The sequence below is a fragment of the Mytilus galloprovincialis genome, chromosome 3 (assembly GCF_965363235.1).
Source record: "Mytilus galloprovincialis chromosome 3, xbMytGall1.hap1.1, whole genome shotgun sequence".
Taxonomy (NCBI): Eukaryota; Metazoa; Mollusca; class Bivalvia; order Mytilida; family Mytilidae; genus Mytilus; species Mytilus galloprovincialis.
Genome location: NC_134840.1, coordinates 27749438 through 27773359, shown reverse-complemented (window position 1 = coordinate 27773359; position 23922 = coordinate 27749438). Strand labels below are relative to the sequence as shown.

Sequence of the window (23922 nt, the reverse complement as noted above, 5' to 3'; positions counted from 1 at the left end):
TTGTGATTAAATAGTTGACACAGCATAGGTTTCTGACACAGAATGAATGTAATGAACTTAAAAAAAAATGTTTGCCTTTGAGCAATTCACTATGCTGTTGAATATTAATCCTCTCAAAAAAATGTTTGAAGAAATTTTCTTTTTATTTATGAAATCTGAAATGAAAAAAATTGACCCTCCAATTTTTTTTTCACATCCCCCTTTCCCTTATTTCAAAACTGATCTCAATTCAAATTTCTAATGAAGTTTGCAACAATAACTACTCATTTAAATACATCATAAAATATTAAAATGTAAAAAAAGTGCTTGTTATCATTGAATGGTAAAGATTGTTTTAATCTATCAGTTGGTAGTAAAAGTGAATATACATTGTATATTGTATAAAACAATGATTTAAGTTGATTCAACTACTATTCTGGACAAAGAAAGATAACTCCAATTGAAATCCAATTGGAATTTCTTGCTATTGCACAATATTATGCAATTAGATATTTCTTGCCATTGTGGAATACTGTGCAATTGAAAATATTTGCTATTGCACAATACTGTGCAATTGAAGATTTCTTGCTATTGCACAATACTGTGAAATTGAAGATTTCTTGCTATTGCTGAATACTGTGCAATTGAAAATTTCTTGCTATTGCACAATACTTAATATAATAATTTTGGATCCTGATTTGGACCAACTTGAAAACTGGGCCCATAATCAAAAATCTAAGTACATGTTTAGATTCAGCATATCACAGAGGCCCAATAATTCAATTTTTGTTAAAATCAAACTTAGTTTAATTTTGGACCCTTTGGACGTTAATGTAAACCAATTTTAAAACGGGACCAAAAATTAAGAATCTACATACACGGTTAGATTTGGCATATCAAAGAACCCCAATTATTCAATTTTTGATGAAATCAAACAAAGTTTAATTTTGGACCCCGATTTGGACCAACTTGAAAACTGGGCCAATAATAAAAAATCTAAGTACATTTTTAGATTCAGCATATCAAAGAACCCCAAGGATTCAATTTTTGTTAAAATCAAACTAAGTTTAATTTTGGACCCTTTGGACCTTAATGTAGACCAATTTGAAAACGGGACCAAAAATTAAGAATCTACATACACAGTTAGATTCGGCATATCAAAGAACCCCAATTATTCAATTTTTGATAAAATCAAACAAAGTTTAAATCTGGACCCTTTGGGCCCTTTATTCCTAAACTGTTGGGACCAAAACTCCCAAAATCAATACCAACCTTCCTTTTATGGTCATAAACCTTGTGTTTAAATTTCATAGATTTCTATTTACTTATACTAAAGTTATGGTGCGAAAACCAAAAAAAATGCTTATTTGGGTCCCTTTTTGGCCCCTAATTCCTAAACTGTTGGGACCTAAACTCCCAAAATCAATACCAACCTTCCTTTTGTGGTCATAAACATTGTGTTTAAATTTCATTGATTTCTATTTACTTAAACTAAAGTTATTGTGCGAAAACCAAGAATAATGCTTATTTGGGCCCTTTTTTGGCCCCTAATTCCTAAACTGTTGGAACCAAAACTCCCAAAATCAATCCCAACCTTTCTTTTGTGGTCATAAACCTTATGTCAAAATTTCATAGATTTCTATTTACTTAAACTAAAGTTATAGTGCGAAAACCAAGAAAATGCTTATTTGGGCCCTTTTTGGCCCCTAATTCCTAAAATGTTGGGACTAAAACTCCCAAAATCAATCCCAACCTTCCTTTTGTGGTCATAAACCTTGTGTTAAAATTTCATAGATTTCTATTCACTTTTACTAAAGTTAGAGTGCGAAAACTAAAAGTATTCGGACGACGACGACGCCAACGTGATAGCAATATACGACGAAAAATTTTTCAAATTTTGCGGTCGTATAAAAAGCTCTGCTTTGTAGTTTTTATGCAATGAAAATTTCTGATACACGACTCTGCAAAATATTCACATGGTATAGCTTTCCAAATGCTAGGTGTCAAATACTGTATCTAGATGCTCTGATTTGTAGCTGCTGAGAAAATGTGACAAAGGATAGAATAAACATTAGGTACCAGTATTTTGGTTCATTTTCTTATTTAACTTGCAGTGGTAATCATTTCAATATTCTTGGTTAAATAAATGTTTAATATTATTTCTAACGTACAAGAAATGTTTAAAGAGAACATAAACAATCATTAGTTTTCTTTTTTGAATTGTTTTGCACATGTCATTTTGGTGCCTTTTAATGCAGACTATGCAAGTGTTTGTTTTGTTTGTTGTAGAAAGCATTTAGTTTTATGTCATTTGGTCTCTGGTGGGGAGTCGTCTCATTGAAATCATACCATGTTTCTTTATCTATCCACTATGAGACTGAAACTTCAGTTACTTAACAAGTCAAATTCACTGAATGTCTAAGAATGATTAGACATATGGATCATCTGAAGAAGTCATGATCTTCTTTAAGTAAACAAGTCATTACAGAAATGATTTTTTTATTGAACAACCACATTCAATAAGTAAAAAAATACAAGTTAAATAGATGTTTGTTCTCAGTATAAAAACGAACATCTCTTGGCCTGACATATAAAAAAAAGTTACAAGTAAATGCCGCCCTATTTTTCTTTGCTCTCATTTCATGCTTTATCAATACACATACACATCAATGGGTTAAAAGTCAAACACATTCAGGCTGGTCCCAAATTTTACCACTGATAGGACCTCTTACAAAAATGATTTGTTCATAATAATTCTTATCAAGTCATATTGATGATTGATTTTTTTCTAAATATAATAACAGTGGTGTCATTATTTTTCATTCACTAAAATCTAGAAACAAATCTTCTTTGTAAGAAGTCTTGAACTATGTTACCAGGCCTTGCTTCCACTCTTCATTGTTTTATCGCTTGTTTTATTAAGTCTTGGTAAATTTAAAATTACTGATCAATCTCTTCATAGATCAAATGCATAAACTAATTTTTACCAATTCTAAATTAATTATTCATAATGAACATTTTTTTGGCGTTCAGGTTATCATGAAAGACAAGGCCTGTGTAACTAATACAAAATAAATATACTGTTGAAGAATAACTTGGCACAAATCTTGCTAAAAAATGGTTTCACAACTAAGTTAAGTCTGGAAATGGCAGGTATTAATTATCAAATCCAAACCAAAATTTTCCAAATTGTTAAATTAAATAACCCTTCAGAGGTGGACTATATATCTCTCCTTTTAATCATATAAACCATTCACTAAAACTGATTGTCACTCCAAAACTATATGGTCAGAATCAAAATCTTTCCCACTATTTCCACCAGGAGGTTAGTTATTGATAACAAATTTTAGAAAATGAAAATATGAATTATTACTATCATTTGACATGGATCCAAGTAATATACATGGCTCCGATATTACTTGATACTTATTACACATAGGTTTATGACTGTTCAGTGTGTAACTGTTGGTGTAAATTATTTTTAGAAATCTTTTACAAATTAATGTGTCAACAAATACCTTTTGTTGTTAAACAGAATCTCTGTATACAGTTTCGAACAAATTACAATGTTTACATTTTAAATTCATAAGAAAAACAATAGGACATTATAAGACAACATTTTATGTTATCAAGGCATAATAAGTCAATGGAATAAAAAATCATTTGACTACATTTCAGTACTTTGACTAGATTTAGAAAACAATATATTTTCACTTTCAACAATGCGGACATGGATCGCACCAAAAGTAATCATCCTGTGCTCTTCATACAAATTTATTTGACAGTAACAGGCATCAACATCTTACCCTGAATTTAAACATTATGTGTTTCTGTATTCCAAACAGGAAAAAAATGCCATTTCAAATTACAATTTTTGACTACTGAACTCAAGTTATATATAATAAGGCACTTATACTAATCTCCTGATAAAACTGATTTATTCATTTAACAGTAAATTATTGGTGGATTATAACTTTCCTGTAAAAAAACAAATTGTCTAGAGTTTCTTTTTACAAAGAGATAATCGTTTCATTTTACAAAAAAGAAAATCTTTTAATTTCTTCAGTTTTATGGCAATGCCCTCAGCAATATCACAGCAAATTGTATAACTGTTTCCAGTGTTCTCTCCACAAATCTTATATATCTAGGTTAAATGAAAATTTTGAAATTTTGTTTTTAGCACCATGTATCATAGGATATCCATAAAACAATCTATTTGACCTTCACATTTAAATGATTCCAAAAGGAAATGGAGAGAACACTGATTTCAAATAATAATTTCAGTCTATATTTTAAATAACTTGAATTATTTTAATCTCTTTTCAAATTAAAACATTAATGGTAAACCTATAAAATTAAGTCAGGAAGATGTTAACAATGAAAACTAACATCTTTCATAGGTACTTAATTATACCATAAAAATATACCTTTTTCAAAACTAATCTTTAACCAAATCATCCCCTGCAACATGTACACTTCCCCACACTCACAACACAAAAATCAAGACCCTCTCATTCAGTTTTATAAAAGATAAAATGATAAAAATCAAAAAGATTGCCATTTGCAAAAAGAAAAAAAATAAATCAAAAATTAATAAAAAAAAATTAAATAAAAATGTTTTAAAAAACATCATTTTAACATTTGCTCCTTCTACTTGTCAGTAAAGATTGCACTTAGCTGTAGAAAATAAATCACAGATAACTTGATTCTAAACAATATTAAACAAATATCAAATAACAATATGCAAAAGGAAAAAACTCAGCCAACAGGCTGTTATCGTCACTTGCACTATGTTTGATTTTTTCTTTGGAAGCACTATTTTAGAATAACTAATTGCATAAAACTGAGCACCAAGTCTTGACTTATATATAAATCAGATCTTTATTTATATCACATAATATTATGAATATGAGGAAACTATTATGAGCAGAGGATGACAATTTGACATAAATAATCTCTGACTTGAGTCAGTTTGTATACCAGAACATTTATTTTACAAGCAATCAATATACCAACAGGAAATCTTCACCAATCACTGATATTACCTGTATGGCAGAAAATTCCTTTATAACACCCATCTTTTATTGAGTTATCAAATTGTACCTTCACATAAGTATATCTAAATTTGAGATTTTGTAAAACATTGACAAGAATTGAGATTTAATCTTATATCTATTCATTTTGTCTACTGAAAATATATTTGATGTCAAAATAGTCAGTTGTCACAAATGTGCAATAAATATCATATATATTTATATTGCACCAATCTATGCTGAAAGAATATTACATTTTAAAAGTGAGCCAGATGTCTATATCGAAAAAATCTGAGATTCAAAGCAATTAAGCATACCAATGAGAAAATTATCTATTCATACACATAAAAACAAATCCAATTAAAGTCAAAACTAGAACAATGTACAACAAAGATAACTGAACACTCACAAATAATGAAGAACATTAATCTTAAAAACACAGATATTAATTCACATAAACTCTTAAAATGTCTGATCTTAAGAACTTTCAAAAACTTGTAAATATTCACAGAATTTACCATGTCTGAGAACCATATTTGACAGGTACAATAACACAACAATGCTCTGTACCAAAACGTAAATATTTTGGAAGTATATATTTACAAAAATTAATATCTTGTGTGTTTGAGACATGATTCTTCAATTATGAAATTTAAAATACATTTAAAGACATGGCAAGTTTTATATATATATCATGGAAAGACACTGAAAGTCAATTAAAAAGATTAAACAAAATACACTGGAATGAGGACAAAATTCTTTTTCTTTACAAAATATCGCAGGTAAATTCTATTTTTTCCTGAACACTTGCATTTCTATCTATAATCTATAAAATAAAATTTACCAACAATGGATATGTTTTATAAACAATAAAATGTGTATTTCAACCCAGCAATACTATGACAAGATGATAACAATCTTAACAAGAGAGCTTAATATATTTCATACAATGGCATGTAATGTGCAAAATATGGCATCCTTAATTCTATAAGAATACTGTGTTAGACACCATCACTGAAGGAGCACACTTCAAAAATCACAATTCTTTTCATACCCTGAGATCAAAGTCTTTAATATTTGTATACCGGTTGCCCTAACCACAAAAAATCTAATGAAGAAAATTTGTAGCAAGTCTATAATGAGAATTTTATCCACAAAAATTTCTGTTAGTAGGACAATTGGGCAGTGTTTATCGTATACTTTCAAATTTGAATTGTTTTTATATTTAATATTACAATCTTAATGCACGTATAATAAATTATGAACACATTTTAAAAATTAATCAGATCGTATTTGTTTTCTTCTTTACAATTAAAAGAAAACTTTGAAATAATGTAACAAAATATTGAATGAAGGTTAGTTCACAACTTGTTGCATTGACTGAAAACAATCTCCTTTCTATGCATCATTTAAATATATAAATGCCAGCAAGAAAAAAAGATTACATGAAGTTCTTTTTGTTTACCCCATTTTAATCATGTTTTGGGCAAGGAAAACTTGTTCGTTGATGCTCATATAAAATTAACAAGCATAGAGCAACAAATATAACACATCTGTTGCATCAAGGCTGGTTAAAACTTGGTGAGTATCAACAATGTCATCAATAAAACGTATAACAATGACAGTAAACAATTCAATATCTGAAAGACTTTGAGTATATTTTGGTCAAGATTCACACTACATGCCATAATACTGTTCCATGATTAGAAAATAACTGGTATCAAAAGTCTGCTGTTCAAATTGCGTGCATTTTTAACATGTTATGTTACAATTCATGTATATTATAGTTACTGGAAATGTTATTGTAAGAAATCACACATGTAATTTGATACCAGATATCTTCATTGTTTTTCTACAATCTCGTCACAATCAACTGAGATTACATAAGTGGTGCCATAGATATTGGCACAACAATTGTCATAAAAATTTGATAGTACATTAACAGGACGGCATATATAGACTACACTACACAATAAAATGTCAGGCCGAGTAACCAGAGGCAGAACCAGTAAGATTGGTATCCCCAAAAATGTATGGCACTCATAACAGGAATGAATAAAAAATATACCTGTACCAGTGCTCTGATCCAACCAGAAACCCTCTTACAGGTGAATGGACATAATAATCAACGATATCTCTTCATTGGACAGGACAAGTTCTTAACACTTAATATGTTATGTCAAAAATCTTATACTTCAATAAATTATCTTGGTCTTTCACAAGACTGTAATATTTATAAAACAAAGTAATGAAATCAAACTAAAATGATTTTAAATTTACCATCTTAACTTTGTAACTTTACAACTGCAAGAGGACAATTTTCATTTGGAACTTTTTAACAAAATATTTCAAATCATTTATGGACAATAAAATCTAAAGAAATGGGCATTGTTATCTAAATCAATAAATTACTTTTTATTGTCACAATAAAAAAGAAATAACAAAATGAATGTTTAAATTTAAAATGATTTCCCTTCTACCAGAAATGTGACAATGTATGTTAATAACAATGGTTAAGATACAAATGAAATAATATGAGTTTATTCAACCTACTGATTATCAATTGTAAATAATCACTTTCATTTTCTTTTAGTTCAATATTCAAGGGCAAGGTAAATATTTATTTACATTTATAAATATTGATTGCACAAATAGAATACTGAGACAGTAAAATCTAATAAATACAAAATACTTGGATTTCACAAATGAGCCATGAGAAAAAAACGCATGTATATGTTATATCATTGCACATCATATTTGTTTATCTTAATATTTTAGTCAATGTACAAATGTTTCATCTATTTTAACATGCAAAACGCATCAATTGAATCAACTTTAATCAAATTATTATTCAACAAAATGTATAAAATGAAGAAGTTCAATCTCTAATTTATTTTCTTATTAGTTTTTTAATTCTTTTGCTCAACAAATTAAAACATATAGCAAGTGTGGGTTTGCATGTTCCCTTTTAGCCCTTAATATTGATCCATCAGTTTTTAACAGGATTAGTTAGGATATACATGTATGATAAAAAAAAAAACTTATGGCAAAAATTTTAATGATATCTTAAGAAAGCAATAGCAATTTGTATATCATTTTATAGCAAGACAGCTCTTGTTTATCATCTGATAACTTTGAAGTAATCACAAAATCTGTCAATTTACTTTTAAACATATGTTACTTTGTATTTTAATAAATGAAATTATGATAATTTTTGTAATGCAAGCATGCAAAGGCACAACTTAAATTTGGTATCAGCTCGCCAAGTTTTGGAATGTCTATGTAATAAACCTTTCACTGATTTTATGTTTGATCTCAAAACAATAACAAGTTATAGATGCACCTGATCACTGCACATCCTTGGCACCATAAAAAGGAAATTACTGTTATCAACAAATTCAAGTCACTGACCTACTTCAGTTGGAAGTGACTATCACAAAATCAAATTACATTTGAGCAACAATTTAAACCAATAACATTTAAAAAAAATCTATCAAAAATGAAGTAAGTACTTTTCTTTGCTTATACTTTATGTATCTCTTCCAATAGGAAGTTTATCTAAATATATGATTCGTAAACAAACGTATCATGTTGATCAAAGTTTGCAAGACATATTTAATAATAATAAAAAAGTTAAATTCATAACAATTGTTATTTTTACTGATTTTTAGTTTTTTAAACTAAATATATCATTAGACTGAACAAAAAATTGTTATTGATTTAGCTAGTCATAACTTAAGTGTACCTGAAGTATGGATGCAAAAATTTTCATCATTTAAAAAATTAGCATTTCTCACAAATTATACCTTCAATTTATTAAGATGTCATTATAAATACTGTAAATCATTTAATATTGACAGCTTGAAACTTTTTAATGGTAATGAAAAATGTAAATGTTTTCAATCCATAAATAAAAATTAGGTTAGTTTATCAAATTAAACAAAAAACCTTTGTCACCCCAATAATGACCAGGAATTAACATTCTCCATAAACGAATTTTTAGAAAAATTAAATTCTAGTATACATTGATTTGTATCCTATCAAATACAAAATGGCAAGTCCAGATTGTGTCAATAGCTGAGTACCATGGACATGGGAACAAATTTAGATTTGGAAAATCTTACTGACAGCACCGGTTCTCCCTCACTAGTTACCCATCAAAAAAACAATTACACAAGAACAAATGTGGTTGTATAAATTGTCTGTTATTTAGTTTCCCCACCAGTCTGGACCAGAGTTATTACTGTAGCTTCCACCATATGAACCGCCATAAGATCCACCACCATAATTATTGTAAACTGGAGCAGGCATAGTATTGCCATATCCCCCCATGGTCTGCTGAGGCTTTGGTTTACTCTGTTGACGGTAATCTCTTGACCCAAAGCCAGTTCCACCAAATCTGAAAGGAAATTTTATATGAAAAATACTCTGTCATGAACAATTCAGTAAAAATCACAATCAATTCTAAGTGTAAGATTAATTTAAAATGAAGCCCCTATTTATTTAATTTTATTTAAAAAAATTTGTGTGTGGGGGGGGGGGGGTAGACTGTTGTCTTTGGTGTTTTAAATTGAATGTGAATGAACATGTAACAAAGTTCCTCCAAAAAAAAAAACATTAGGTAAAAAATAAAAATGACAAACTACAACAAGTTTTGCATATAAACTTACTAGTCCTAATAATATTTTACCAGTCTGGGGCATTGGACTAGTGGCTAACAGTGCAGAGTGTTGACTTACAGAACAACCAATAAACACATTCATTTTAAAACATTCTAATGAATCCTTTTGTTAAACAGCATTTTGGGGTTATCTACCTTTTAGATGCACCTCGTCTAGATGATCCACTTGGTCTAGCATCATATCCCATGGATTCTAACCAGGATGGCACTTCCTGATGAGATTCTACTAATAGATCCATTAAATCACGAATAATGTTCTTATTCTTTTCATTGAAGAAAGAAGTTGCCAAACCTGTAAAATTAAATCATAAGTAAACATTATCTTCTTGTATGCATAAAAATTACACCATTATTATATTACCTATTATCTTATTGTATGTTTTAAGAAGCAACACCATCTCCTTTGATATTTGTTTTATAGTGAGTTTATAACTTGAAATTATCCTTTTAAAGGATTTACAAATCAAAGAATAACTAACTAATATATGTGACAAAATATAAATATGTTTCTGAACACCTGATTATTCATTATAGTTGTCATATGATTTCAATATGTTATTCTGTCCATTTCAAATAAAACTGATATTAAACAGCAACAATTAACAATTTGTGAATGAATACAATGCTTGTTTATGCTATCAGAAGTTTCTGCAATCTTTTTTTTTTTACACACATAGAAAATCTAATCTCCTTCTTTCAGACAAAAACAGATTTTTTCTTTGAAAATAAATTGTTCAAGAAATGCACTTATTTATACCGAGATTTCCTACTCTGCCAGTTCTACCAATTCTGTGAACATATTCCTCAATATCACTTGGAAGGTCAAAGTTCACCACATGTTTTACATTTGGGATATCCAATCCTCTTGCTGCCACCTTTATAATATAAAAAAATTGATCAATCACTTCTTAAAAGATGTTACAAAAAATAATCTGTTAGAATAACTGAAATTTTATCAAATTCAGGATATATCGACTCTAAAGTGCTAATGTGTAGTTTTGTTTGTTTTGTTGGTTGATAAAATGATGACTTGTTGGTCACTTAACATTTCCTGTTTAATCTTCCAATAAAATAGAGAATGGAAATGGTGAATGTGTCAAAGATACAACAACCCGACCAAAGAGCAGAAAACAATACTTTCGGTTGCCAAGTTACCTTGAGGTAGTTCAGAGATCTAAATTAATTTAGATTGCAATTTTCATACTTTGCCAAAATGAAGGAAAATTGCATTATATTTTCAAACATGTTAGTGTCATTCTTTGATTTTTTTTTTGTCTACATTCCGCTAGTAAAATAAACTGAACAAATAATCCTCAAATGAAAGGCTCGTGGAGAACATTGAATTAAAATCTTTGTCAACCATTTAACTTTGACCCGTTAATTTTAGACACAATTTACGCAGAATTCAAGTTAAGGATGTATTCATCTGAAGTTTCAGTCTCGTTGAAATCTCATTTGGGAATTATTTCCAAAACGTGTGATGCAAGTGGTAAATATCAATGAATTTTAAAAATATTATAATCAAACTAAAGTCTGTGAAAAAATTGTATTATTAGAATAAATAAATTGGTGAGGGGTACAAAGAAATGATTTACCAAAAATATGTACATCCCATATCATTTTTTTTCTTTTCAAAATTTTTAGATATGTATTTTTTCCAATCATTTAATAACATAGAAGTTGGAATAATATGCTTTATGTTCTGAAAAAAATATATATGGGGAAAATCCCAAATTTACAAAATTGACAGCATGGTCAATTTAACACGAAAAAGCAACAAAATTTTATAACTTTCTAATATTAACACCAACCTATAGGTTTTTTTTAAGCCAGATTTATTCAGATTGGTCCACTTCATTTTCAGAGAAAGTATTAAAAAAAGTTTGATTGTGAAACTGTTAACATGAAGATAGCCCCAAAATGGGTTAAATTTATGGAAAATGGGAAAATCATTTAAATTGAGTACTTTCAAATGGTTGTAGCAAAAAAAGAAGTGCCCCACCATATTATTTTTTCTTCTTTCTTCATCAATTACTTTTTCAATCATATAAATCCTAATAAGTTTACTTCTAGAAATGTTTGGCTCCTCAGGTGTTTTTTAACATCACATAACTTACATGCAAGTCCAATATAAAGTATCAACAAATAAATTTTTTTGCTGAACATTGAAATTTGATACAACTAAAGATCTATCTTACAGCAGTGGCTACAATAATTGGTCTGTCACCATTTCTGAAGCTAGCCAATGCTTCTTCACGTTCCTTTTGTGATCTATCTCCATGAATACTGGTTGCTGGGTAACCTTCACGAATCAAGAAATCTTCTAGTGCATCAGCTCCCTTCTTGGTTTCAACAAAAACCAATGTCAATGAATCCGGACCAGCTGAAAATATAATTCAGTGTAAAGATATAGCCAGTGTGTAATAACAATTATATTTCACCTTTAAATATATCACGCCCGTCACTCCAAGAGATTGGTCTGTTAATCTATATTGAGTATGCGGTTATATGGGCGGTTGGGCTGTTAATCGGGTAGGTTATATGTCTGTTAAGAGTAAAACGCACAATTTAATGTTTAACTCTGTTAAATATACAGATTTTTGGCATATTATAAGAACCAAATAAAAAAAAAAAAGAAACGTGTCTGGCAAAATGATATCTATCATAAAACATTTCCCACTTGTAAAAACATTTCCCAGTTTTCAGTAAAACTAAAAGGCGTCATATAAGTATGTGGTATCTATGCTTATAAGCATTGCAATTTTTGGGATAAAAGGCGAAAAAAACATTTTTAGATATCATCTAAAGGACACAAAATAGTACTTTGGTTAAATAACAAATAAATTGACATTAGTAAATATTTCATAATTGTAATATAACATGATTAATACCACATTTTAGTGATTATTGGGGGATTAAGTCTGTTAATGGGTTGGACAATTTCAATTGTGTCAGTTAGGAGTTATTTACCCACAACAATAGTTTTGCTACCATTATATTTTCCCATTGAAAAAGTTAAGAATGAGATGTACTTGAGAAGAAAAAAATGACAATACTGTGCAACAGTATCCTTTAGTAAGAGCATCTTTATTTTGAATTTTTGAATTTTATTGAAGGGTATGTCACTTCAATGTAGCGTGATATGGATTGGCTGCTGGAATATGCATGAATTTATCAACGTTTTCAATCAGCCTTATTTATTGTTTCTGTTCAAAGTAGTACGTTCTAAAATCCGCCTGAAAGTGTCTGTCTAATACAGGGTGCATATAAAGTGTTGTCTTTCTCATATGCACATGATATTTGCCACTGGACATTAAACCCAAATTCGTCTGCATCATCCAGTTGGATCTTTTGTTCTAGTACTTAATCATATGTTGTTTACAAATCATTCTGAAGAAGTAAATGGAAAGGAGGGAATACAGCTATATATGGTTATCTTGAGTTTTAATTCATTTTATTCTGTTAGTTCATATCTATATAAGTGCAGAGGAGAACTGCAGTTGCACATGTGCGCTTGTAAACTTCTAGCATTTATCACCAAGTAAAGTTGAGTATATCGTAATCCGTTACTGTTTCAAAGTGAAAAGGGGTGTTTCATGTCTGTATTCTTAAACAATTATTATTTTTTGTCTCTTTTTTAGCATTGTATCACTCTCTACTGTCTATCTATTATTCTGTATTCTGGGTCTCCATCCAGATTCTCGTGTATACCATGAGGGTCTGATTTGGGGTTGTTTTTTATTTCTGTATTCTTTAGTTTTGTCACTTTTCTCTACATTTTATTTATTTTACTCATTATTCTTTCTCTATTCTTTATATCTTAGCATCTCAATATATTTTACTTACTGATGTTTAGTTACATTACAACGTTTATCTCTGATTTATATACTGGTTAACAATGTAGATGACAAATTGGTGTCATTCATAACAATGAAACAGAATCCACATGATATATGCAACCATTCTTGGATGAAATTCATATTACTTTAATATTACACTTTTTGAAACCATTTTTATCAATTTTCAATTTCCATTGTCTTAATTTATGTTTCATTGCTCATGTGTTGTTTCCGTATACTTAAGCCACTCGTCTTGAGCCTACCCGTTTTATCCGATAACACCCCATATAGCGATCAAATCATACTATATTGCCATTCATAACTCTTAACCCTTTCACCGATTGCTGCCCAGACAGAAGCTACTCCGAGACGATGGCTTCCCTGGCTACTATTACTCAAGTGGGAGATCTTTAAAATAAATGTCAATAAAAACTTGTTTGTAGTTATTTGTGTATTTATTTCATTCACTAACACCATGTTTACAGTTTTGTTCATGTTTTGATAATTTTATTTCATAAAATATTCAAATTTTCGGCATAATCTAGGTGAAATTCTCAAAATTCTGCTCTTAGACCCCAAATCGTAATTTTAAACCCAAAACGGCAAAATTTAAAAAATTTATTAGGCTGTACAAATTCCTCACACTGAACGATGTCCATTCCAAGTTTTTTGTACATAAAACGACATTTTACGTCAAAAAAGTAAACTAGTTTGGCTTCAATTCTTCCATATTCTTTCTAAAAAAATGTTCCCTCATTTCAAATTCTCGTAAATTCTGTAAATTTCGTCTGATTTTGACACGGTTTTCAACAAACGGAAGCGCCATGTTTACACTTTCATCCGGGTATTCATCAAAGAAATATAACTCATGTTTGCACTGTTTTGAGCAGGAAACATAAAAGAGGTATTCCGATCCCGGTAAAATGGGACTCATCATCAGCTGTCTGAAGCGTGAATCCCGGTAAACCGGGACTCATCGGCGAAAGGGTTAACAGAGCAATTAACAGACCAGAAATTGATTTATGTCACCAAAATACAGATTTTTTAGTAGATTTTTCACATAATGATATCAATATGGTTAACAAACAGCATGCCTGTCTTTTTTCGATGTTCAAAATATTGCATGCAAGTTAATTCAACCAACTTGTCATTTTGTGTACATTTTGTTTGTGTAATATGTGTATAAATTTATTGATGAGTAACCGGCCTTTTTATTTTATAGATCGTTTATCGAAGCTAGAAAAACCAGATGCTCCGCAGGGCGTAGCTTTATACGACCGCAGAGGTTGAACCCTGAACGGTTAGGGCAAGTATGGACACAACATTCAAGCTGGATTCAGCTCTAAATTTGGATTGTGATTAAATAGTTGACACAGCATAGGTTTCTGACACAGAATGAATGTGTTCTAATGAACTTAAAATTTTTGTTTCTCTTAGAGCAATTCACTATGCTGTTGAATATTAATCCTCTCAAAAAAATGTTTGAAGAAATTTTCTTTTTTATTTATGAAATTTCAAATGAGAAAAATTGAACCCAATTTTTTTAATCACATCCCCCTTTCCCTTATTCCAAAACTAATCTCAATTAAAATTTCTAATGGAGTTTGCAACAATAACTACTCATTTAAATACATCATAAAATATTAAGATGTAAAAAAACTGCTTGTTATCACTGAATGGTAAAGATTATTTTAATTTATCAGTTGGTAGTAAAAAGTGAATATACATTGTATATTGTATATAACAAAGATTTAAGTTGATTCTGGACAAAGAAAGATAACTCCAATTAAAAAAAAATCTTGCTTTTGCACAATATTTTGCAATTAGATATTTCTTGCTTACTATTCTGGACAAAGAAAGATAACTCTAATTAAAAAAAAATTGATATTTCACAATATTGTGCAATTAGATATTTCTTGCCATTGCGCAATACTGTGCAATTGAAAAGACTTGCTATTGCACAATACTTAATATAATAATTTTAGATCCTGATTTGGACCAACTTGAAAACTGGGCCCATAATAAAAAATCTAAGTACATTTTTGGATTCAGCATATCAAAGAACTTCAAGATTTCAATTTTTGTTAAAATCAGACTAAGTTTAATTTTGGACCCTTTGGACTTTAGTGTAGACCAATTTGAAAACAGGACCAAAAATGAAGAATCTACATACACAGTTAGATTTGGTATATCAAAGAACCCCATTTATTCAATTTTTGATGAAATCAAACAAAGTTTAATTTTGGACCCCGATTTGGACCAACTTGAAAACTGGGCCAATAATCAAGAATCTAAGTACATTTTTAGATTCAGCATATCAAAGAACCTAACTGATTCATTTTTTGTCAAAATCAAACTAAGTTTAATTTTGGACCCTTTGGACCTTAATGTAGACCAATTTGAAAACGGGACCAAAAGTTAAGAATCTACATACACAGTCATGACAGTTAGATTCAGCATATCAAAGAACCCCAATTATTCAATTTTGATGAAATCAAACAAAAGTTTAATTTTGGACCCTTTGGGCCCCTTATTATGTTGGGACCAAAACTCCCAAAATCAAACCCAACCTTTCTTTTATGGTCATAAACCTTGTGTTTAAATTTCATAGATTTCTATTTTCTTATACTAACGTTATGGTGCGAAAACCAAGAAAAATGCTTATTTGGGTCCCTTTTTGGCCCCTAATTCCTAAACTGTTGGGACCTAAACTCCCAAAATCAATACCAACCTTCCTTTTGTAGTCATTAACATTGTGTTTAAATTTCATTGATTTCTATTTACTTAAACTAATGTTATTGTGCGAAAACCAAGAATAATGCTTATTTGGGCCCTTTTTTGGCCCCTAATTCCTAAACTGTTGAGACCAAAACTCCCAAAATCAATCCCAACCGTTCTTTTGTGGTCATAAACCTTGTGTCAAAATTTCATAGATTTCTATTAACTTAAACTAAAGTTATAGTGCGAAAACCAAGAAAATGCTTATTTGGGCCCTTTTTGGCCCCTAATTCCTAAAATGTTGGGACCAAAACTCCCAAAATCAATACCAACCTTCCTTTTGTGGTCATAAACCTTGTGTTAAAATTTCATAGATTTCCATTCACTTTTACTAAAGTTAGAGTGCGAAAACTAAAAGTATTCGGACGCCGGACGACGACGACGACGACGACGCCAACGCCGACGCCGACGCCAACGTGATAGCAATATACGACGAAAATTTTTTCAAAATTTGCGGTCGTATAAAAATAATTACACTTTTGGATTCAGTACACTGAATTGTTTTGCCAGACATGAATAGTTTTTATGATTGAAATATCTTTTAAAAGTTATACAATGAAACATACTGATCTTGCAATGATTTTCTCGATAACACATGATTAACAGACTTTAGCCAACCCGATTAACAGACCAACCACCCATATAGCCGCATACTCAATATAGATTAACGGTTAGCCGAGTGACCACAGTGAATATGTCAAATTTCCATTCTCAATTTTATCCTCTACTTTAAATGAAATTAAAATACTAAGATGTTGTATATTCTTACCATATTTTGATCTGACACCGAGAGACCTCATACATTTCTTGATTACAATGACTTGTAATAAAAGAAGTTGAAAAGCTTTAAACTATGCAGTATCAAATTTAAACAAAAAGAGATAAACAATGCAGCCTATGAGACTGCATCTTTAATGCTAAAAAATCATAACTTCCTGATACAGTAATAAGACACAATTAGCTACATATAAAACTAACCTGCAGCATTCAACAAGTCCAACAAGAAAGATCGCTTTTCCCCTTCTTCTACCCACACAACTTTCTGCGTAATATTCTCACTAGTACTTCCAACTCTGCCAACAGCCAAGAAAATGTAGTTTTCCAAGAAATCTCGTGCCAGAATCTAAAATTCAATAACATGACCATATATATTTTAACAGATACAGTGATCAAAGTTAATTTAAAAGACAAGATTGCACACATTGTGCTAAGCATTCTGCCATTGTAATTCAAAGTATAAAAAAACAGGAGCAAATGTCCAACTTATCAAAAGTGCTGAAAATTAAGTCATTTTGTTCAATATTACTGGTGAAATATGTGATGATTTTTTTTTTAAAGTTCATTCAACATATTGAAATATCTAAAGTATCAGCAAACAGAAAACATGCTTACACGTAACAACTCATCAATGTCAATCTGCTGAAGTCATTCTGTTCAGTGATTCCTGAGAAAGTAGGACAAAAATTTGTTGGATGAACAGACAAGAAGTCTGCAATAAAGCTCCCACTTTAAGAGTGGGGGCATGGCTGGTTTCATGGGTTACTTTCTTTATTACCTGTTTTTATAGCTTTGGCGCTTGATTTAAATTTTACCTCTCGCTAAAATCTGTAAAATATTATCCAACATTTTGATTCTATCAATCTGACAAGTCTGTATATCAAGTCTTTATAGCTTAAGATTTTTCTTTAATCTGCACAATTTTGATTTGTACATTGATATTTACCTGAATTTCCTTTGGGAATGTAGCACTGAACATAAGTGTTTGTCTTATACCACAAGCTGGCATAGTATCTTTCTCAACAATTCTTCTAATCTGTGGTTCAAATCCCATGTCTAACATCCTATCAGCCTCATCAAGAACTAAAAATCTGCAATGGAATAAATGCATTGCAAACTAAACAAAATATTATATGATGTATTTTACAGTTTAAAATAGCAAAGATAGGGTTACTCTTCATGATGCTGGTTATTTAGGTTTCCTTATCCTTCTTTTCCTTAAAAAGAGAGCACTCCCTGAAATGTCTTGCTTGTACAACTGATCATGTTTGAATTCTAAGTTGAAAGAATAAGAAAGGTTTTACTACTGGTAACTCATTTAAGAATTGAATGCTTACTTTTTGTAAATTCATCGGGGTGTAAAAGCGTTGACCGAAGTACATTTTGTATGAAGCGCAGAAGCACTTCATTCTAAAAATATGTGCACGGTCAATGCTTTTACAAATCTAGGAAATTACAAAAACAAGCATTCAATACTTATAATTACATTGTTTAGCTCATATCATGCAAACACAATTTCTATAAAGTTTTACTTTAGTTTACCTGTGCACTTTATTGTGGGACCTCGTGTCAACATGAATGTTACATTTAATTGTGTAATGAATGTCAATTTCAAGACGCAAGATTGCTGTTAGCCAATCAAAATAATGTATCATAATGAAACATACATGCAATTATATGCTTAACATTATCAATTACTTTGAAAATGAAGTCATGGTCAGATAAACCCTGCCTGACAAAGTGACAAACATGTACACCTTACAACCATTCCAAACACTAAAAGATAATTGACTGATTGCTTATAGTATTTTAGAATCACCCAAATCACAGAAATTTTACATTGACCAATGAGTCATGAAAATGAGGGCAAGTTAAGATGAACCCTGCCAGATGGACATGTACACCTTACAGTCATTCTATACACTTAAATATAATTGACTGATTGCTCATAGTAAACTATGAAATGTCCAAAACTACCTTCAGAAATATATAGCTTCAAACAAATAGTTATAAAAGCTGCCAGCATGTAATTTAAAGCATCCCTGTAAAATTCAAATTTTGGAGAACCATAAACTCTTTTCAAGATTTTGTCTCAAACACTTTTTTTTTGGTTTTGTTTGTTGGTTTTTTTTTTTTAACTTTTCACCGAACAAAAATAATTTATCAAAGCATTTCTGTTTTCACTATCAACAATTTCTGAAAACTTACTTGCAATGATCAAGACCAATTTTCCCTCTTTCAATCATGTCAACAAGACGACCAGGTGTGGCCACAAGGAGATGGCATCCTTTATCAAGATCTCTCATCTGTGATCCTATATCTGCACCTCCATAGACTACACAGGGACGTACTCGGGCACGATAAGCAAACTACAAGTATAGGACAACAATTCAAATGTTAGAAAGAAAAATCGTGGTAATAAACAAGTTTTTTAGGAATCAGAGGTTTCCAAGATCTCTGCAACGTCCACTTATGGAAACTAAAAAAAATCATTACACCACTCAAGTAAAAATTCTTAGTTGTTGCCATTCTGTATGGCAATTAAGCCTAAAGAATTAAAATGTATTACAGATGTATATCCCATTCATTCATGTACTTAGTCAAAAATTTGTTAAGGGTACTGTCACCTAAAACTGCTGCTGTCTGTAAGTGTAAAAATTTTAAGTTCATTCTCAATATTAAAAATTCAAAGTATCAGCAAACAGGATGTCGTTATCTGACAGATTTAATAAACAGCTGCGCCATGAGCGCATGATATGCCCTTGTCTTGTGTGGAAGTTTAATGCAATAATCATAAATAGTTTCTGAGAAAGTTTTAAGCAATAACCATATATTGTTTTTTAGACACGGCGGGACATGTGAAACCCTCAACCCTATTTTTTTTTTTTACAAAAAACTAAATATCACTACTATAAAATTTTGAATCAAAACCAAAAAGTATACAGATCTTTAGATTAATATAACAAAGAAGTGTGTAAAGTTTTAAGCAATAATCATAAATTGTTTTTGAGATACGGCACAACATGCAAAAAAAAAACCTCCCCCCTTTTTTACAAACTACTCAATAACTCAAAAATGAAATTTTGAATCATCACTAAAAAGTATACAGATCTTTAGATTAATATAACAAAGACATGTGTAAAGTTTTAAGCAATAATCATAAATCGTTTATGAGCTACGGTGCGACATGTAAAAAAACCCTCCCCCTTTTTTACAAAATACTCAATAACTCAAAAATAAAATTTTGAATCATCACCAAAAAGTATACAGATATTAAGATTAATATAACTAAGTGTTTAAAGTTTTAAGCCATAATCAAGAATCGTTTTTGAGATACGGTGCGACATGTGAAAAAAACACACCCCTGTTTTAGTTACAAAGTGCCGTAACTTAAAAAGTTTAAATCTTATTTTCACCAAAAAGTATACAGATCATTTGACCATCATAAGAAACAACTATGTTAAGTTTCATGAAATTTGGATAAGTCGTTCTCAAGTTACGGTGCGACATGTTTACGCCGGACAGACAGACAGACGGACACCGGACATTTGTATACCATAATACGTCCCGTCAAAATTTTGAAGGGCGTATAAAAAGCACCTACTGACCAAGTATAAAGTCATTCTGTTCTGTAGTACATGAGAAATGTGTGTAAAGTTCATACAACATATTGAAATAATTACATATCTGAAAGTGCTCATACGTAATAACTCATCACTGTCAAGTTGAAGACAAAATATGAAGTTGTCCTGTTCAGTGATTCCTGAGAAAATATTTGTTGAACAAACAGAAAGGTGAGGGCAACAGAGCCCCACTTTATAAGTGGAAGTTTAATATCATACTTTGAATTTATCTCTGGCTATTCCAAGAATATATCAATGGGCTCATATTATCATCATGGGATGACAATAAAGGCCTGCCTTTTTAAATTGGGGGCAACAGTAAAAACTTTTTTGAAAAAAAAAGAAACCTCAAAAAATTAAATATTTTGTTTGTGATTACATCTACAAAATTTCAGCATTTTCATTAAAAAAAAAAGTTTTTGAATTGGTTTACCTTTCTAGCTTCATCATAGATCTGTGAGGCCAACTCTCTGGTTGGGGCCAAAACCAAAGCTAGTGGGAATTGTTTCCTTCTTCCATACTGTCTTCCCTGTAATAATAATAAGTGATCTTTATTGTGATTTTAGCAATACTAGATTTAGTTTATAACTCAATAAAATGCTTCGCTGAGCACAGCCTGATACATATGCAGAGGTCAAACCCTGAACAGTTGGGGCAAATTTGGACACAATATTCAAGCTTGATAATGTCTAAATTTGGATTGTGATCAAATTTTTGACATAATACAGGTTACGGACACAAAATAAATGTGGTCAAAGATCTTACAAATTTATTGTGCAATACTGTGCCCTCCCCCCCCCCCTTTTCCAAACTATTTGAAACCTCTCTTTCGAGCAATAACCCCATAACTCAATCCCAGCCTTTCCTTTGTAGTATGGAACCTTGTAGTACAATTTGGAGGGATCCATACACTTAAACACAAGTTATTGTCTGGAAACTAGAAAAATGCTTGTTTTTGGCCCTTTTTGGTCCTTTATTCCTACATGTTTTGGGCAATTACCCCCAAACTCAAACCCAGCTTTCCCTTTATGATATGGAACCTTGTAGAAAAATTTCAGAAAGATCCATACTCTTACACACAAGTTATTGTCGTGAAACTAGAAAAATGCTTGTTTTTGGCCCCTTTTTGGCCCTCAATTCCTAAAATTTTGAGGCAATTACCCCCAAAATCAATCCCAGCCTTCCCTTTGTTGTGATATGGAACCTTGTGGTACAATATCAGAGAAATCCATACACTAACACACAAGCTATTGTCTGGAAGTTACAAAAATGCTTATTTTTGGCCCCTAATTCCTGAACTGTTGGTACCATAACCCCCAAAATCAATCCCAACCTTCCTTTGTGGTATTGAATCTTATGGTAAAGGTAAAAATTCATTGAGATCCATTCACTTAAACTAAAGTTATTGTGCAAAAAACAATGTGTCTTCGGACAGCGACGACGACATCATACAATTATACGATCCCAAATTTGTTTTTGCAGTCGTATAAAAACTGATCTACACATGAAATGTTCATTATTATACGATAACAAGAATGTGTCTGAAGTACACGGATGCCCCACTCGCACTATTATTTTCTATGTTCAGTGGACCTTGAAATTGGGGTAAAAACTCGAATTTGGCATTTAAATTAGAAAGATCATATCATAGGGAACATGTGTACAAGTTTCAAGTTGATTAGACTTCAACTTCATCAAAAACTACCTTGACCAAAAACTTAAAACCTGCGGCGGGACGAACTGACAGACGAACAAACGGACGCTCAGACCAGAAAACACAATGCCCCAGTACTATCGTAGGTGGGGCATAAAAAGTGTAAAAGCTACCATAAATCTGACTGATCAATTCCAGAAAGTTCAAATAAAATTGAATCAAAATTAAGACCACAAATAAAACATTCATTTTTGGGGGAAAACCTGATTTAGGCCTCCTATAGGACATATTTTTTAGCTATGTATATCCATTGACGCATTACAGAAAGCGGTTGCCAAGAAGGTTTATGAATTTTTTTTATTCAAACTGGGAGAAAAGTTCAAAGAACCATTCAAGTCAGCCTTAATTTTGTACCAAGAAATATTGTCTGAAAATTTCAAAAGGATTGGTCTGTAATTCGTATGTTTGTGTAAAAAAAAACCCACGGTTTCCCTTGATGGAAGGAACTTTTAAGTCATCAACTATGGATCTTTCATGCTTCTTTCATACCTCTTGTGCAGTTTGTTCAGCAGGTCCATTCTCATACACACGATTCAAAATTGGCACTAAAAATGCAGCAGTCTTTCCAGAGCCTAAAGCACACAAATTAGATGATGTACAATATAATTACTCAAGGGTTAAACAGTTATGCATTGCAAATTCATTTACATAGTTACTGCATTTAGTGAAACACAAAGTTTTGAAAACTACAATTTCACTGGCCTTATTCAGTGTGTTGTTGGCTTTTCATGTTTTAGTTATGCTATTGTCTTTCTTTGACTAATAGTTCTTTATTGATTCTTATAGTAATGCTATTGTCTTTCTTTAACTTATAGTTTTTTATTGACCCTATTAGTAATGCTATTGTCTTTCTTTAACTTATAGTTCTTTATTGACCCTATTAGTAATGCTATTGTCTTTCTTTGACTTATAGTTCTTTATTGACCCTTATAGTAATGCTATTGTCTTTCTTTAACTAATAGTTCTTTATTGACTCTTTCAGTAATGCTTTTGTCTTTCTTTGACTTATAGTTCTTTATTGACCCTTATAGTAATGCTATTGTCTTTCTTTGACTGATAGTTCTTCATTGACTCTTTCAGTAATGCTTTTGTCTTTCTTTGACTTACAGTTCTTTATTGACCCTTTTAGTAATGCTATTGTCTTTCTTTGATTTATAGTTCTTTGTTTCCCCTTTTGTATGTTCTTTTCTGCGAAAATCTTGATTAAAACAGTTCAAATATAGAACAGATTTTTTTCAAACAAATACAGTCTAACATAAGATATTATTATTATTTTAAATAATATTTTTTTGCAGTTACTTTTTTAAAAGTCTTACCTGTTTGTGCACAAGCCATTAAATCTCTCTTGTTTAGTACAATAGGAATAGAATATTTCTGTACAGGTGTAGGTTTACTGTATTTGGTCAGTATAATATTATTTCTAATAATTTCTCCCAAAGTTGTTTCCTCAAACTGCAAAAAAATAACATAATTCATGTATGACTGCTTATAATTGCAT

General features: G+C 30.7%; 1 protein-coding gene across 7 annotated transcripts in view; it reads right to left on the bottom strand.

Moving 5' to 3' along the window:
• Nucleotides 1-8530: 8530 nt before the first annotated feature.
• The window catches only part of LOC143067597 (ATP-dependent RNA helicase DDX3X-like), a 36945-nt gene continuing 21553 nt past the window's right edge, over nt 8531-23922 (bottom strand). For all 7 annotated transcript variants that reach the window (XM_076240950.1, XM_076240951.1, XM_076240953.1 and 4 more), the window contains 10 exons: nt 23741-23876; nt 22914-22996; nt 21144-21239; nt 19296-19456; nt 18034-18178; nt 17289-17433; nt 11892-12076; nt 10451-10568; nt 9829-9985; nt 8531-9411 (listed from right to left, as the gene is read on the bottom strand). In XM_076240950.1, coding sequence (XP_076097065.1) covers nt 9222-9411; nt 9829-9985; nt 10451-10568; nt 11892-12076; nt 17289-17433; nt 18034-18178; nt 19296-19456; nt 21144-21239; nt 22914-22996; nt 23741-23876 — 1416 coding nt within the window. In that variant the 3' untranslated portion in view covers nt 8531-9221. The remainder of the gene's footprint in view (nt 9412-9828; nt 9986-10450; nt 10569-11891; nt 12077-17288; nt 17434-18033; nt 18179-19295; nt 19457-21143; nt 21240-22913; nt 22997-23740; nt 23877-23922) is intronic.